This window comes from Betta splendens, chromosome 4, assembly GCF_900634795.4.
Source record: "Betta splendens chromosome 4, fBetSpl5.4, whole genome shotgun sequence".
NCBI classification, from domain to species: Eukaryota; Metazoa; Chordata; class Actinopteri; order Anabantiformes; family Osphronemidae; genus Betta; species Betta splendens.
This window is the reverse complement of record NC_040884.2, coordinates 15,850,290-15,868,011: the sequence shown is the minus strand read 5'-3', so window position 1 is coordinate 15,868,011 and position 17,722 is coordinate 15,850,290. Positions and strand designations below refer to the sequence as shown.

Sequence of the window (17,722 nt, the reverse complement as noted above, 5' to 3'; positions counted from 1 at the left end):
CGCGCTGAGCCACAGCAAACTGTCCAAACAGCTTCAAAGCTCCTTGAAATGGATTCGGCAGCTCTGAGACTCAAACCAAGCATCTCAACAGCCATTTTTATGAAACACAGTGACAGTATTTCAGCTTGTTGACGCGTTGTGGTATATTATGAAGTCTTAATCATTTGTTTATAGAGAAAATATTAAAGCACATTGCATTATCCTGTAAAATGGTCCTTTCACAACAGGTGGACTCGACTGTTTCACTGTTATGACTGTCACTCCACAGTGTGACTGTGTGGAAAGAGGAGGACGTGTCTGTTCCGGTGCCGTGTACATGTGTTTGAGTCAGCGGTGAAAGACGACGCCACCCCGCGCCTTTACCTGGAGTGTTGAGCAGCCTGGACTTTTGACAGCTGTAGGCAATTTGCTGCTCACAGTATTCTGCACTGGTGGTGATGGCTGTCATCTGGAAACATAAGCATGGATATGTATTCTCAGTTTATCTTATTCAGTCAGACAGGTCCATTTCATGTAAGAACCAATTATTGAGCTGCGAAATGAAACAAAGTGCACAGTAATGTTGTTTTAATTTAGCTTCTCAGTGATTTGGAGCGGCTGGAAACGGAGCAAGCGATCCATACGAATTAGGAGGGAACATAATTACAGGATGGATCTGCCACTCAAAGCCCGTCATCACAGGCCTTGAACACCGTGCAGGTATGAAAAATAAAACTCTGGAGCGCTCGAACCTGTTAAGTCCGCACGCATTTTGACTTTGCGGGAGAGCAGATTGAAAGCGGCATTCTACAAGGAGATGTATGTAGCAGCAGAAACATGACATGTCCGGATCTGATATGAGAGATTACATTAGCATTTTTAAAGACTTGACTTAGTAGAAAGCTGTAGGGGCCTGAAGGCTGTTGTCTGCAGAAATGTGTGATGTTAGCGTTGCTGTGATAATAATAACAGTCAATTTCATAATTTAAATGTTATTAACTTAATTTATCATTTGCTGCTTTTTCCAACTCGCTTGTGTTCAGCCTTCATGAAGCGTATTTTGCAGGAAGCCGCTCTCGAGGTGTGAATCTCGAGTGTGTGAATGTAATGTGAAACTCAGGAGGGTTTCACACATACAGTATCTGTGCAGGTGAGGGCTAAATAGCACATGCGAATCGTTAATGGGGCTGAGGCATGGTGCGAGTCTGATGAGACTAAATACGAGCGCTGGGACATGAATAAATGGATGTGGCCTCCTAGTGCAGATCCAGGCATCTCGCCTTGGAAAAATCATTCTACAGAGCAGTAATGAGACTGATTAAAGTACATTTCATAATCCAATTATACTACCTGAAAGAGAATCGTTTCATAATATAACACACAGCTGCTAAATAATGCATTTTAAAAAGCTTATAGAATCATCATTATAAAACCACGACATCATCTTTAATGCATGGACCTGCTGCTGTGAGTCAGGTGATGCACAAGGCCTTGTGTGCAGCTCACCTGCTCCATGGAGGCGCTGTAGTTCACCTGCAGGACGGTGCGCCTCTCTTTGCTGGAGCCGCTCACTGGAGTTCTGGGCGGAAGGTTGTTCATGACCGTCGTCCACACTTTGTCCTCTTCACATGCGGAAAGGCACACGAGGGCGTCGGTAAGTCAGGAGTCACGTGCAACGCTGCCGCTGCGGCCTGGCGTGCTGGAGCAGTGCGTTACAGGCGTCCAGGCGGTAAAATCAGTCAGTGGGATGATTACACACATTCACTCACTCACTCACTCATACAGCAGGCGGCAGTCGGAGCAATGAAGTCCTTTCTCTAACATGGACTCCAGGGTTTAACAGCTACTTCTGTGCAGTTATAGCATGAGCCAGTCACTCAGACATGTCCCTCTTCATTCACAATTTCAGCCACTGCGTTTGTGGGTGAGCTGCAGGTCTCTGCCGTGTGTGTGTGTGTGTGTGTGTGTGTGTGTGTGTGTGTGTGTGTGTGTGTGTGTGTGTGTGTGTGTGTGTGTGTGTGTGTGTGTGTGCAGGAGAAAATGAAACTCTTAACATTTCTGGCGTGTGTGTGAATGTGCTATTCAGCATGACTAAGGGGCTAGCCAGCGGAGTGCAGTGACATTTCATTAAAAGTCCTGCCTTTGCTCTGCCTGTGTGCTCTGCTGTTCCAGACTATCTATTTATTTCACACCGTGCGCCTGCGTGTGTGTGTGTTCACGTGCGCGTGTGCGACAGACGTGCCACTTAGACCAGTGGAGCGGCCTCGGGTCCACGTCGCAGCTCTTTTTCATGTATGTTTTAGGCGCGTGCGAGTGCGTGCGTGCACGCGGCAGCTGCTCTTTCAGGTAAATGTCAGGAGATGTGATTGTGTTGCCATGGAAACCCGAGATATTGTGGCGCCAGGGTGCTGCTGCCTGGGGTTAAGGATGAGCGGGGCGGGCGAGGTTTGCTCCCTCGCAGGTGACAGAAGGCGCCGGCGCGGCCAACACACCTGTCATGTTGCAGCTGACTTTGAAGGGGCCGAGGGGTCCGCTCCCGTCGGGGTCGACCCAGTAGGTGTCAGAGGACATCCCCAAATGCTTGTAGGCCTCGCAGGACGGCTCGTAAATGGCTGGGATGGGATCAGAAGAAGAGCAAGGAGAATGTTAACAGCTGTGCAGGCGGTAGGAGAAAACAAGCCCAGATGTTGATATCTAGGAAAATCTGTCCTTTTAATGTCCATCATATAATTTACAGTATTTTATATCGCACCATTGTATGACGATTGAATGTATTTCAGAATGGATCTGAAGCAGCACATCAGTTGCCCATTTTTCCCCGTGCATTCAGAGCAATTTTCTGTGGCTGCCAGTCTCTATTCAGCGCCTGTCAAGCGGTGGTGTCCTGTCCCACACACTCTAGCAATCTATCTGACAACATATTGATGTTGTGTTTGTGTTGATCCACACAAAGACAGTCAGAGGGGGGAGGAGAGGAGTTCCACTTCAAAGAGCGATGTGAAAGCGTGATTCCGAGCGAAAGTTTTTTTGATTAATGCCAGACGGCTACAGGCTTGTAGCCGAGTTTTCAAAATATGTATGCCTCCATTTCTTCCTTTGCTCGCGTAGTATTATCTTTTTATTACTTTTTATTTAATTAGTTTGTTTTTCTGCCCTTTTAAAAGTTTTACTTGTCTCCTACCCTCTGACTACTGGCTTCATTTTCCTCTTCTAGGACTTGTACTGTGCCGTTGCATGATCATGCTGAAATGACTTCTTTTAAACAAAATTTGTAAATTGACTTCACTTCCTGTTCCCACTGTATCTTAACAGCATCGGCCAAGAACTAATTAGAGGGCGCTACTACTAATAGCATTCTTGGTTTGTTCACAGTGGTGCCACACATCAGAGCTCCCAACAAAGAAACCGATAACGAGCTGGAGGGAATGTCAATAAAGTATGTTTCAAATATATTTTATTCAATATATTCAAATATTATAAGTCTTCCTCGTTTTTGGCTCTTCCTTCCACACGCTGATTTTCACAGCTTTTATGCCAGATGCAGCTTTCACAAATTGCCAGTCCTCAGTGCATCGGCGTGTGCGACCTTAATCGCCGGGGTTTATTTTTGACAGCTTGGGAGTTCAGTGTCTTAATCAGGGACACTATGACACAGAGCCGGGCTTTCAGCCGCTGACCGTGGAGCCCACTGGCAAACACTTAACCAAGGAATCACCGCCACCCTTGCGATTAAAATGTAATAGCAATTAATATGAGCAGCCCCGGGGTGTTTATGATGACTTTAGCAATGCCTGTCATTCCTGGGGATTAACTTTCTCTCTGTCAAGGATCTTAGTCCCTGTCACTCACTGACTGAGATTGGAACACGCAACGCTGGTGGTTGCATGAACTGCATCACTGGACACATAGCACTCATGTGGTGGGAGTTCCTGGTGCCCGAAGCCGTGTAATCTCCAGGTTACTGCTGTACCTTTAGCCATGATCTCATTTGTGTACATTTATATACATCATACTGTATATTAAAATAAATGTTTCCATTTTAAGTCAAGCAACATATCGTATGATTATGTTTTTATGTTTTATTTTATGTTGTGAATTATGTGATAGTAAATCCTTTATCTATTCTTTAATATTGTCATACTACTAAGTTTTTGCTTTGTGTTGAATTTGCAGCACTGCCAAATGTTGCCTCTTAGCCTCTTACAAATGAGAACAATATTCTTGGCATACGGCAGGAGCCGCGGCATTCTGGGAATTTTAAGACTTCTAAAAACCTCTCTTGGCCCTTTTTCCTCGCACTCATTCTGTTCTCTTGGTGAGCTGCTTGTCCCTTTTCAGGCCGGAACGAAGCACACGGCGCAGTCAGAGAAAAGCCTGGCTTCTGAGCATTTCAAGAATTCCGTCCCTCTGCTGTGATTCGCGGCTTTGGAGGGAGAAACAGCGTAATCGCTCAAAGGCGAGCGGAGGAAGGCGAAATTAGGCGAAACACACGCACGCGCACACACACACACTCACACACACTCACACACACACACACACACACACACACACACTTACAGGTGTGGCATGTGGCTCCGGTGTATCCTCTCCCATCACACGTGCAGCTGAAGCTGTCCCATGTTTGCTTGCACTGGCCGCCATGTTCACAGTGGTTGGGCATGCAGCTGCAGAAAGGACAGAGGGATGTGGAACATCTTACACACAGTGGAGTCAATGTTCAGGAAAAACTGGCCCCTCGTGTTTAAGGCTCTTAAATGTGTTAATTGAACCGTACACTCAGAGTCCCTTCGGCCTGCAGGGGTTCCTTTAAAAAGCAATTCACATTTGGAGGCATTCGCCGTCCTGCTGAGGCTGCACATAAGACCTTCTATATCATAAATATGGATTCCCTAAACTCAGCTTGTCTAAGCTTTACAGCTTTACTGACCACACATACATTAACATGCAGAACACGCTATAAATATTAATTTAGGTGGTAAAAATACATTTGAAGCACAAGTCATTACTATGACTGTGTTGCCAGGGGGCTTCTGAGTTTTAATTTGGGCCTTTGCTTGTTTCAGAGCCGTCGCATGAATAAATCACACAAACAAAGTGTTACATCATTAAGCACATGCGCTGGCAGTAAATACATGAAATCTTAATACCAAATGTTTAACCACTGAACATGTTGAAGAGCTGTGACTAGATCAGATTCTGGCGCAGACGGATCCTGGGGCACCGTAACCCAGTCGCACACAGACACACACGCATGTGTGGTTAAAATCGGTTTCAGTCTCCAAATTTAAATGTTACAACAGCTGGAGGAGAACAAACACTGACTCATTAGAGTAGCGGAGGCATTTTAAATGATGGATTATCGCACATATAGCTCTGGAGCTGAACATGATGATCGCTCTAGTCCTGCAGTGACATTAAAGCTGACACACAAAGTGGACTTAGTCATGTGAAGACTGACTGTAAAGCATCTCCACTAAAGCATAAACACACACTCACCCACAATATCTATGTGTATATATAAAGAGCGCATTTTGTTTTTTGTTTTTATAATGCAAGCTGAAAATGACTCACTCAAACCTATTTGCCATTTAATTAATATTTAACCATATTATTACTTTTATTATTATTATATGTACGTGGTTAATAAAACCTAATATTCCTGTGACCCGAGTGAGTCGTAATGTTTCGCAGCTCAAACAGGCTAACAAGTCCAGATAAAATAGCATTGTGCCTCCACAATGTGCAGAATTTGATGAGCAGCAACAATCACAAAAGACATTATGCTCAGTAAGCTGTGAGCACAGTACACGGACATAATAAGAAGAAATAAAGAAAACCCAGGATCCTAATAGAACACTTCTGAAGAGACTGCGCTTTAATAGGCGGTGGGATTGGACAATTATAGAACACCAGCCACACTATGGGATTCACAACCCAACAGCACACGCCGGGTTGTGTGCTCCTTCAGCGTGACAGCGTGTCTTGCGTGTTTGTTTCCACCGCCAACGCGTCTGAACAGAGCCTCCCAGTATATGGAGACGCTGATAAAAGGAGGGGTCAGACGGGGCTGTTGAACCGCCTTCAGAGCCGCTCTGATTAGTTGGACGCGAGCACCGCGCCCATTCGTCTTCCGCGGCGCAAGGACTGCAGGGCTGATTCACAGCGTTTGAAATAATGAAGATGCTCGATTTTTCAAGCGCGAAGGACAACGCACTGCTTCTCGTGAGCTTGTTTCAAACATCTGGCCGCCATCAGCGAGCGATAAAAATATTACTGTACTATTATTATATTTTTCTTGCCCATTACAGGCTGAATGGATGCAGACGCTCTAGCAGCAAGATTGAAAAAACAACATCCAATTCAGTGTAAGGAAGCATTCAAACCGTGCTCAAGGCATGGATGACTCCATACATGGCCAATCTGTCCCAGTGTGTTTGTCCAGTCCGTGACAAGGAAATAAATTGAAATGTCAACAAGTTGTAATGAATGCTTCCAGTGAGCCAACAATGGCACATGCTGTGCAGAATCTGTTAGTTGGAGAATGAAATGGGGACGCGTGTGTGGCTGGTGTTTGATATTTGAATAGTACCACAGTGTGGAGGATGAAACCGACTCTTCACTTTCATAAATGCAGGGTTTAGGCTGTGAAGCCGACCAATCGAGTCCATCCATCTGACAAAGAGCCCCAAAAAAAGCAGCCGCGCACAAAGACGTTCCCGCGCGGGTACATACGCTCGCACGTCTCCGTGCGGCATTTCCTCGGTGAACGACTGCGTGAATGCACATTTTATGGCACGTACCGGTCCAGGATGGCGCACATGTCCAGGCTGACGTTCTCGAACGCTCCCACGGTGCCCTTCTCCACCGCGTGCAGGTCGGCCGGCTGGTCGTCCACCAGGATGGCCTGCATGCAGCCCTGGAAGGAGCGGCGGGAGGGCGGCGACAGCGTCTGCAGGAAGTAGCCTGGAGCGGATGGAGGAGACAGGTAGAGGTGTTACAGGTGGAGACGAACGATATGTGGGTGGAAAACATGGAGGAGGGGAGATGGGTCTGGTTCAGAGCACACAGTAGGCATCAAACTTAACAACTTCAACATTCTTGATACGTCACTGCAGATCTATCCAGTGTCTGTTTAATGTCTCCTTTTACAGCCATGGACCTTCATCAGTCCTCTTCATTCAGAGCTTATCCACAATGTCCATTAGGCTTTAATACCAGTACCAAGCCTGCAATACAGTAGAGGACATAAGGCTTTTATTATATACAGTACTTTGGGATACAGAAGCCAATGACCCGTGCAGCTCTGCACTGGGCCTTGACTGAAATGGGCAAGGGGAGGATAAAACCCTGTTCACAGAGTCCATGAATACAGAGTTGGCCCGTGTGTGTGTTTATTCTACATCAGGCGGTCTTCATGTACCTGTGTACTGTACTATTATGGCCAACATGCACTGTTGGATATAGGGTACGAGAGAGCGTGTGATTTAATCTCGGCCACAAGCGCGCGGGTCAGTCATAAAACACTGCCGCTCAATGACATCTCCATCATTGTGATGTTATAAGCTGTCACGCTCTCCAGCATCCACAAGGCCAAAGCATGAAAGAGGCTTATTATCGAGGGCATATGCACTGAGTCGGTACGTGTGTGTGTGTGTGTGTGTGCGCGCGTGTGTTTACATCGCCATCACACCAGCAAATAAAGCAGAGAAGTGAAATGTGGGTGTTTGTGCTAAATTCATTTTTACATACGTACACACACACACACACACACACACACACACACACACACACACACACACACACACACACACACACACACACACACACACACACACACACACACACACACACACACACACACACACACCAGAGTCCCCTGTCATCCTTGCCATCTGTCTCTTCTCCTGCCACATCTGTCTCCTGTCTTTCCGGAGGAGCAGGCGACAGACAGACAGAGAAAGGAGGAGAGGGAGTGATGGAAGGGGAGAGAGATGATTGGAAACAGAGCCGAATACAGTTGGTTGGCAGCACCTTGTGTCCCGTGGATAGCATATCAATTCAAAGGAAGCGGAGTCTTCCTGACAGATTGGCAGAGTAAAAGAGAGCAATGCATGGAACATGGAGGTTAGCAGATGGTTGTATGCAGCTATGCGGCGAGACCCGACAGGGGGTTGACTTCCACTGTGTGTTATTCTATGAAAGACGCCAATGCACAGAGAAATAAGTGTTGGAAAAGAACCCGCACACCATCCAGTAGCTCTACTGTAAATAATCGCAGCTCTACTTGACATCTCCTCCATTTCCCTTGACAGCTCCCCCCGACTCTCCCACATCCAGGCTAAAAATGTTTGAGCATATTTGATTACGTTTTCCCCTAAACGCAACAATGCTCAGCGGTTTTAATTCGGAGCATAAACAAAACGCCGCGTTCCCTGTCCTCAGGACTGGGAACCGCAGCAATAATCCACTTTTATCACAGGCCCCCTGTTGCGCTCAAAGAGCTCCTCTCACAGCACACAGTAAGACCAGCTCTCCTCTAACTGGCGCCGATGGATCTCACTCTATACAGCATTTGTTCCCACATCCCAACACATTTATATGTGAGGGAGGGGGTGGGGGAGGCGGCCGCTGAAAGAGCTCAGCAGGATTTCAGCCAAAGTGCTGAGAGGTAGAACATTAAACAAATATTGAGAGGATGCAACTCCACAACATATTCAGTAGAGACAAAAACCTGCTGCCAAAACCAAATGTGTAGATTCTCCCATAATCCAACATTACCGCAGGTAAAACTGAGCTTATCTACTGACCAGCTTCCGCTGCTTCCGCTGCCACTTTTCCTAACTCCACCAAAGTAGTAACACTGCAGCACAAACACAAAGCAGCTTAAGGAGGACCTTCTTCAGTTGGAACGTAGCGTCTGTGCACGTCAGACGATGTCTGCTATGTGCAATGTTGCATATATAACCAATACTGCTGTTAATTATTTTGTATTTGTAAAGAGTCTAACCTGTGATTTTTGAACGGACAGACTTTTCTTTTTCGGAATGTGATGTCACTGTGATAGAAAGGAATAAGGAGATAAATGTTGTGTCTATGTCTGCAATAACCTGACGCAGCTCTGACTCTGGTAACGACATCGAGATTGGAAAAGTCCTGAAGGAAACACTCGCCTGTGTTCACGGGCCTCAGGGTGGAACGTCCCATAATTGACTCTGTCATCAGTCTATCCCACGTCTCCTGTTCTGAAGAGAGCGCGACTCTCTGATGTGGCGTTCTCGCCCGTGTGTGTTTGTGCGGCCGCTCGACCTCGCCTGCCCTTTTGAAGAAATTAAATTTGTGGATGTCCCGTGTCAGTCGCCTACTAATTTCTCTAAGCGCACTTGCAGGAGTTAGAAACTACTCCCCGTAAAATGGGCTTTGGATTCAGGAGACTGCCTCCAAAAGCACACGCTCTAAGGACAGAGAGGCGCCGACGAGAGCAGGCGAGGCTGGAGGTAAATGGACGGGTCGACCCGGTGGAAGTAGATAAGAGCAGGAGATGAATTGAAATTTTAAGTAGAAGAAAAGCAATGAATAAAGTAGCGGCCAAGGAAAGATTGAAACATTTTTTTGTTATATAGTATGTAATACTTCTTTTTCCCCAGAAAGCATTCAGGCTCCTTTGATTTTTTCAAACTTCAATGGGAGTAAGATGAAATACAGAAAACGTTCACCATTCGCTGATTATCTACCGAAATCATTCACGGGTGCATTCCGACCCTCTACGTGGTTACTTTGAGTCACTGTGTGGACGTATCTACGGGTATCTCATCCCTAAATCCCCTTCCTCCGGGCCCGGCTCCTCCGGGCCCGGCTCCTCAGGCTCCGTGAAAGTCCACCAGGCGTCTTTGTGCTGTGACATTTTCTGCTCTGTGGAGTTTAGGTCTCGCTCCAGAAGCCACTCCACCGTCTTGGCTGATACCTTCGAGTCATTGTTTCGCTGAAAGGTGAAGTGTCACCTCAGCCTCGCGCTCGCGCTACTTCGTGCCAGTTTTCTTCCGGGGCTTCTGTGTTGTTGGCTCCATACTTCGTTCCCTGTCACCGGGAAGCTCCAACAGACACCAAAGCAGAACTTCTCTGTACTCTCAGGTGACACAGGCCGACCACCATCTCACATCTACCAACAGAGTTCAATGGTGGCTGTTAACTGCCGTTCACACACCTCCAGGCGGGCCTTTTACCGAGTAGCTTCCATCTATAGCCGCTCCGTCCTAAAAGGCTGGCGCTGTCGGGTTCTTGGTGGCCATCTTGTCCGCCGAGGCCACTTATGCAGTCTGCGCACACTGTCAACTCTAGGCGCTTGTGATTCCAAGCCTTCCATTTCTCTATAATTCACTGTGCTCTGTGTAAAATTGCTTTTATACCCTTGGCCTGAAATATGCCTTTCCATTATTTTATCACAAAAGGTACCAGCGCGGCTGACTAGCGGTGCAACGCGCCGCGGTAAGACAGAGACCAGTTAGGAATGACACAGCCTGCGCTCCTTTTAGTGTCAATACCGGCGTATGCAGTGTAAACCTGTGGCTCATGCTAAGGGACGCCTGCTAATTGTGGGATGTATAAGAACAGTCTGGGTCACATAGGAAATACTGTTAGAGTTTTTAGGACAGCTTAATGTACTTGGCCTCTCTGACTCATCAAGCTGAGCAGTCAGAAAGAGTAATTGAGGGCAAACTGAAGGCTAAACTATCTTTTAAACGCCGACTATATTATTCCGTTGCATCGGTACTGACATGGAAATTAGCCCTAGTGCGCGAGAAGGTGAGTTAATTGGAGATATGCTGTGTGATTGTGAGTTGAGTGTGTGCCGGCTTGAGACTTTCAGAGCACTCGGTCCAAAACGCCCACGCGAAGAGCTCTGCGAGTTCCAAGGCGCGCGGCCGTTAACCCACATACTGCACGAACACGCTGAGACACTGGAGGCTTTAGTTGTGGATCTGTGGCCCAGCGCGGTTCTCACATTTGCATAACAGCGCTATTTGCTCTATTTCATTTACATCTTCTGACAAATGACAAACCATTGGAGATGAACGTCCCCCATGTGTTGACTGGTTTGGCTGCTATTTTATGATTCTGTCCTTGATAGTTGTTACCTGAGATATATTTTAAAATAAGTTTTTTTTTCAAATATGCTTTAATAGTTCTGGAATGTAGAGATGTACTTTTCTGTAACCCAAGCTCACTGAAAAGCAAGTTGGATATTAAAGTTTAGTATTATATCTTAAGCTAAGTGTCACGTAGATGCCTTTTATATTTCTCTGCCACAAATGGTTTATCTTCGTGCCATTCGCTGTTTTTATTTTGCCTTTCCATCCTCTATAATCTGTTTTATTATTTCCTACTCTCCCTTTCTGTCACCCTCAGATGACAGACAAAGCAGATGAGATATGCCCTCTCATTCACTATTGATTCCCAACTTATTATCAAAATCAATAAATCACCAACTGGATTAAAATGTAGTTTAGAAAAAAGATGAGGAGAAGAGAGCATCTACAAGACGGAAAAGAACAGTGTGACAGTAGCGCATCAAGACCTCGCAAACTTCCCCTTTCAGAAATGGGAGTCATTATGGGAGCAAGGGAGAGGAGGAAATTAAGATGGACAACAAACAGTAGTTGGATATGGATGTGTTGGGGAAGCGCTTGGACTCTTATTGACTGGCCTGGGGGAAATGGGCTCGCTTGATCGAGGAGATTGTATTTGGATAAAGAAAGATTTGGTGACAGGCCTGATGGAGTTCTCTCTCTCAGTTACTGTAATTTCATACAGGTGCCCACATGAGCAAAGTCACACGCGGACGAGACAGACCATCCATGTCTGGCGTCATTACCCTGGCATCTTCCTAATTCAGACAGATTGTGTGTGTGTGTGTGTGTGTGTGTGTGTGTGTGTGTGTGTGTGTGTGTGTGTGTGTGTGTGTGTGTGTGTGTGTGTGTGTGTGTGTGTGTGTGTGTGTGTGTGTGTGTGTGTCTGCTGGTCTAGTTACGTCTGGGCTCTTCCTCCTAAGTGAGCAACTTCCTAAACTATGGCCAGAGGGAAATAGATTTCTAGTGAGATTGATTGCAGGCCTATTTTTAGCCTGCACAGTCGTGTGCACTCAGACGCGGAGACCTCCTCCTGGCACGGTTCACATCGCAGATAACACACACAACATCTATTACACCACAACAGCAGAGCAATGCTCCACCAGTGCGACCAGTTCCCGTCTCACCTCCCAGATGGTAGGTTCCTCCCGTGGTGACGGCGAGGGGGGAGGTGGAGCGCGCGGCGGACGCCTCGTCGCCGTCTACCGTCAGCGTGGCGAAGTTCTCCTTGGCGACCACGCGCAGCGCGTGCCACTGTCCGTCGTTGAGGCCCGAGCCTGCGAATCAGAGGGAGAAGGTGAAGATGACATTTGGAGGGGGGGGGGGGGGGTGCAGCCGCTGTCTACGTGGGGCGGTTCACGCGGTGATTAGACTCTGCGGCTTCACAGAGAGACGGCATATAGGAGCATCACACCATTATTGACACACACACACACACACACACACACACACACACACACACACACACACACACACACACACACACACACACACACACACACACACACACACACACACACACACACACTCTTTGTTCCCATACATGCCAGTGATTTCCTTCGGCGGCTGAGCGCGGCTGCTACTGAGGCCCCAGTGGCTCAACTCCATTAACTGGCGTCTGAGTGCGTGTTGTCTCCGTGCATGCGCGCTCTGACCGGCCCGTGCTTGTCGCGTTGTATGCATACAGCGACGCGCTGTGTGTTTGTGCATGCACGCTTTGTGCTCTCCTTCTCTCTTCCCTTGTAGCTGTGCTCCATTAAATATGAGTGATGTTTTGGAAAGGGACATTACTACCGGAGCCCAGAGAGAAGCCAGCTCGCTCTCATCACCCCTTCCTCCATACATCACCACTTACTGACACCAATCTCCAGTCATCCTTCTCCCCCTGCCCCTCCCTGTCCCCGATTCTTCCTCCCATCCCTCTGTCTTTATTTCTGAGCTTCACATTTCCTCCCCTTGCTTTCTGTCAATATGCTCCTTCCCTCTTGTGACCGTCGACTGCGGTGTCCGTCTTTTTTCAATTGGGTTCAGCTCACTGCTTCACTGACTCCATTGTTTGGATGATGTAGCAAAGTTCAAGGTACAGTCAAGTGAAAACCAGCAGCAGCTGCAGCAGAGCGTGGACACTCAAGGACCCACGGTACTGTACATGCAAGTCAGTCATGTGTGTGTTCATGGCAATCCAAACAAACAACGTTCCCTGACTCCTAAGAAGCAGGTTACATGGTTACACGGCAGGTTACACATAACATTCACTCACTTGTCTTCTACGGCTTCATCACGGCATGTTGGATCCTAACCCAGGTGTCAGGTCCATCACGGGGCCACACATACAGACTAACCACTGCCTATCATGCACTTTACAGCCGATTTAGAATCTATAATGAAGCTAAATGCATGTCTTTGGTCTTTGGCACTGTCGCCTCACAGCAAGAAGGTTCTGGGTTTGATTCCCGGAGGCGGCCCTGGTGCCTTTCTGTGTGGAGTTTGCACGTTCTCCCCGTGTTTGCGTGGGTTCTCTCCGGGTTCTCCGGCTTCCTCGTGCATTAGGTTGATTGGACTCTCTCCATTGCCCGTACTGTAGGTGTGAGTGTGTGTGTGAATGGTTGTCTGTCTCTGTGACTGGCGACCTGTCCAGGGTGTACCCTGCCTCTCGCCCATAGCCAGCTGGGTTAGGCTCCAGCACCCCCGTGACCCCGCATTAGGGAATAAGCGGCTTGGAAAATGGATGGATGGATGGACTGAGGGGAGAAACTCATACTGGAGTAGAACATGCAAACTACACAAACCAACCCTGCAATCAAAACCCAGGACCCTCCTACTGTGAAAAGAGTGCAAACCACTTTAATGAACAGGAATCTATAGTAATAATACCATATATGAGTATGAGTTAAACTGAGGACCACTCAGCTAACCTATTATATATTCTCCATATTCATAGAAACAAAGACTATGTTGAATATAGCATTTTCTGCATTTGGCTGCAGTGTTCCTCTCTGAACAAGCATCTGCTGGAGCTCATGTTAGTGCTGCAGATGCCACATGAACCAAACACACCAGCTCAGACTGCACACGTCAGCTCTCAGATAAAGAGAGAGCTGATAATGGAGGTGTGTAGAAGAGAACTTATTGGATGAGGTACGAACCTTTAATACTGCAACATGTGTTGATAACGGAGCTCTGATTGTTTTGTAACACCTTGTGTCCTTTGCTCAATTAAACGATAAACATATAAGCAATAAAGGATAAAATACGGAGTTATTTATGTCACATTTTAGCCACCTTTGACTCTGATGTTAACATTTTGTTTTAGAACTTCTAATGTATCTGTAAAACTACTTTTGAAGCCACAAACCTTTTAGTTTTTAGTTCATTACGGCTTTAATAAAAGCCCTCCATTATCCTAAGAAGCGCCATCTATTCTTTATTTGAGCAGAAGTATTATACTGATAGGTTGGATTAAAAAACTTTTAACTTTGAACACAGACAGTTTACAATTTAAAGTAGAATGAATGTGTGCTTGGTTGGTCTATTTCTCTACATACTGTACAAGATAACAAAGCGTTAACGGAGAAGAGCAATGCTGTTACAACCAGCATTTCTTTTTTTAAATTTTTCTTGTTGTTGTTGTCTGCAGATTCATTAGTAACACAAAATCAGACTTTAACCTGTAAACAGCTGTTTTGCGCAATGTACAGTATCAGCCAGAAGTGTCTTCCTGGGAATGATCAGTTACCGTAAGCCGTCAACAAGAGACCTTTGACCAGCCTTGATTACGGTATTCACTCTCAATAAATCTCCTCTTATAAAAAGACGATTATACTGACTGTCTTGGACATTGTTGAAGAAATTTTACAATGAGGGTTTCTCTGCTGCTGGTGTTGTGTCTGTTTGCCACATGGGCTCAAGGGCAGAACCAAGGAGAGGCCCAAGGAGAGATCCAAGGAGAGATCCAAGGAGAGAACCGAGGAGAAAACCAAGAAAAGAACCAGGCAGCTGACGACAGTGTACAGACCAGTGGCCAGACAACCAGCACAGACCTACGCTGCCCTGATGAGCTGCGAGACATGCTGGTGGAGCAGAGGGTGCAGCTTCAAAACACCAGAGCTGAACTACAAACCGTGAGAGACAAAGTGGCCGAGTTGGAAAAAGACAATGCAGGTTGTATTGAAGATGAATAAGTCTAATCAAAATCTGGTATAATGTTTATTATTTATCAGTCAACTAAAACAACAAATTTTAAGTTTTTAGAGGTAATACTGTAGAATATAAAAAAATCAAACCAAAGCCAACACAAAGACTTTATGAATGAAAACTGAATAACATTTCTTAATTGCTTATATAGATATAGGTCAGATATACTGTAGTGCAGCAGTGCACCATATTAACCACAACTGTTGTTATGGCGATGTGGAATGCTACTTTGAAATATTACTGTATACAGCACAGGTAGAGACTTGAGATGGCATTCTTTATAGTGATGAGCTCCAGACAGACAGCAGCTGAAAACAAAGTAACGGCAATAACACAAGAGCTGCAAGAAACTAAAGGTGAAGATCAGCTCAAGAACAAAAAATATCTGAGAGACTGATTACTGCTAGATAATAAAACTCAGATTTGTTCAGTTTTCTTTAAAAAGCACAAATGATGAGTGTTGGGCTTTCATGTTTCTAATACAAGCAGCACAAGTGACATCACTGGTTGCCAGGATGACAAGCAGTGAGAAGGAGGTGGAGGAGCAGAAGAAGGTGGTGGCAGCCCTCCAGGAGGAGATGGGTGTTTGTAAGACAGAACAAAACCTCAGCACCAGCAAACTGACAGAGATCCAAAACTCGATCAAAGGTATTCGGATTAGACACACAATACACAAAATAACTGTACCAACATACAAACAAAATGAATTAAACTCTTTTAGCATTACATTTATCTGAGCCAATCCTGGTGAAATATTTCCACCCTTTTTGTTGACAGGCTCTATGAAGGTGGCTTTCTCTGCTAGCTTGACTACTGCAGGAAAGATTGGACCATTCAATACTGAAATTACACTGGTCTACAGTAGAGTGTTTACAAATATTGGTGGAGGCTACAACCCAATAACAGGTAGTGTATATTTACCTACAGTCATTAAATACTTCACAACAAATAGGTGGTTAACCATTTCCTGCTGTAGGTTTTTTCACGGCACCAGTGAAAGGAGTGTACTACTTCAGATTCACTGCCTTCAGCAAGGGCGGAGAGTGGATGGCTGTAAATCTGTACCACGGTGGTGAAAGACTTCTGCATAATTCGGAGTTGAACAACGGACATGGCTTCATTGCAAATGCGTTGATTCTGCAGCTGGAGCAGGGAGGTTTGGTTCATATGCGTCTCCAACAAAATTGTGGGCTTTATGACGACATCAACACCCTTAACACGTTCAGTGGGTTCTTGTTGTATGCCCTCTGATGAAGATACGGTTAGAAATCTTCAAGAATTTCATTAAGCACCACATACTGAGTGCATGAGCACTGGTTATACTTTGCTAAAATGTAATCAACACATCAGCATACAACAGCTGAACTTTCCAAGTCTACTTAACAGTATATTGCCGCACACTGACTATGTTCATCATAAACAAAAAAATTCCAATAAAAAGATCTTATGTTATGTGAGTTTTCCTTTCTGTTGGAATGGGACACATGTTCATGTAAAGTGTCAGCAATGAACTGTAAGTTAAATACTGTATGTTACTTTTCCACAAACCTACCACTTCTATTTTATATATTTTTCTTATTGTTTGTCTGCAGAGACATTAATAACTGAGATAAACACAAAATCAGGGATCAGACTTTGAACTGTAAAGAGCTGATTTGAGTAATGTCAAAGTCTACAGGGTCCTCCTGCAAATGATAAGGGCCAGTTTCTGTACAGTATGTCAACAACAAGAGACAAAAAGAGTACTGGACATGGCTTCATTGCAAATGCGTTGATTCTGCAGCTGGAGAAGGAAGGTGTGGTTTATATGCGTCTCCAACAAAACTGTGGGCTTTATGACGACCCCAGCACCCTTAACACGTTCAGCGGGTTCTTGTTGTTTGCCCTCTGATGAAGATACGGGTAAAAATCTTGAGCACGGGTTATATGTAACTAAAATGGCTGAACATTCCAAGTGTACTTTACAGTTTATTGTTGCATAACGATGACTATATTCATCATTAAGCAAACAAATCCAATAAAAAGATCTTATGTTATGTGAGTTTCCTTTTTTGCTGGAATTGAATACATGTTCATGTAAAGCATTAACAGCATTGAACTAGAGGGGGCTAAATATGTCACTTTATAGCAAACTTTGACTCTGATGTTAACATTGTATTTCATTAAGGTTTTAATAAAAGCCCTCCAAAGAAGTGCCATCAATTCTTTATTTGAGCAGAAGGATTATATTGATGGGTTGGATTAAAAAAAAACTTTGAACACAGACAATTCAGATTTGAAAAGTAGAATGAATGTGTGCATGGATGGTCTCCTTCTCTACATACTGTACAAGATAACGAAGCGTTAATGGAGAAGAGCAACACTGTTAGAACTTACATTTCTATTTTATGAATTTTTCTTGATGTTGTTGTCTGCAGATACATTAG

At 45.4% G+C, this 17,722-nt stretch overlaps 2 protein-coding genes across 6 annotated transcripts in view; one reads left to right on the top strand and one right to left on the bottom strand.

Moving 5' to 3' along the window:
- Positions 1-17,722, bottom strand: part of cntnap2a (contactin associated protein 2a) — a 191,365-nt gene that overhangs the window by 64,461 nt on the left and 109,182 nt on the right. For all 3 annotated transcript variants that reach the window (XM_029147356.3, XM_055508675.1, XM_029147355.3), the window contains exons 10-15: positions 12,230-12,379; positions 6,780-6,942; positions 4,537-4,643; positions 2,472-2,591; positions 1,486-1,601; positions 364-448 (exon numbers count right to left, since the gene is read on the bottom strand). In XM_029147356.3, coding sequence (XP_029003189.1) covers positions 364-448; positions 1,486-1,601; positions 2,472-2,591; positions 4,537-4,643; positions 6,780-6,942; positions 12,230-12,379 — 741 coding nt within the window. The remainder of the gene's footprint in view (positions 1-363; positions 449-1,485; positions 1,602-2,471; positions 2,592-4,536; positions 4,644-6,779; positions 6,943-12,229; positions 12,380-17,722) is intronic.
- LOC114853690 (uncharacterized) lies at positions 14,904-17,488 on the top strand. Of its 3 annotated transcripts, XM_055508676.1 has the most exons (5): positions 14,904-15,263; positions 15,783-15,944; positions 16,074-16,202; positions 16,273-16,452; positions 17,093-17,488. In XM_055508676.1, the coding sequence occupies exons 1-5, from the start codon at positions 14,960-14,962 to the stop codon at positions 17,185-17,187; spliced, it is 870 nt and encodes a 289-aa protein (XP_055364651.1). In that variant the 5' UTR covers positions 14,904-14,959; the 3' UTR covers positions 17,188-17,488. The 3 variants fall into 3 exon arrangements, with proteins under 3 accessions (XP_055364651.1, XP_029003190.1, XP_029003191.1); XM_029147357.3 differs by having other exon boundaries at positions 14,907-15,263; positions 16,273-17,488; XM_029147358.3 differs by having other exon boundaries at positions 14,911-15,263; positions 15,786-15,944; positions 16,273-17,488.

Bases quoted from the DNA above. Each gene is read 5' to 3' on its own strand.
- LOC114853690 (XM_055508676.1), top strand. From the start codon at position 14,960: ATGAGGGTTTCTCTGCTGCTGGTGTTGTGTCTGTTTGCCACATGGGCT. The intron at 15,264-15,782 runs GTTGTATTGAAG...TTCTAATACAAG, and splicing joins GTTGGAAAAAGACAATGCAG to CAGCACAAGTGACATCACTG. The intron at 15,945-16,073 runs GTATTCGGATTA...TTTTGTTGACAG, and splicing joins GATCCAAAACTCGATCAAAG to GCTCTATGAAGGTGGCTTTC.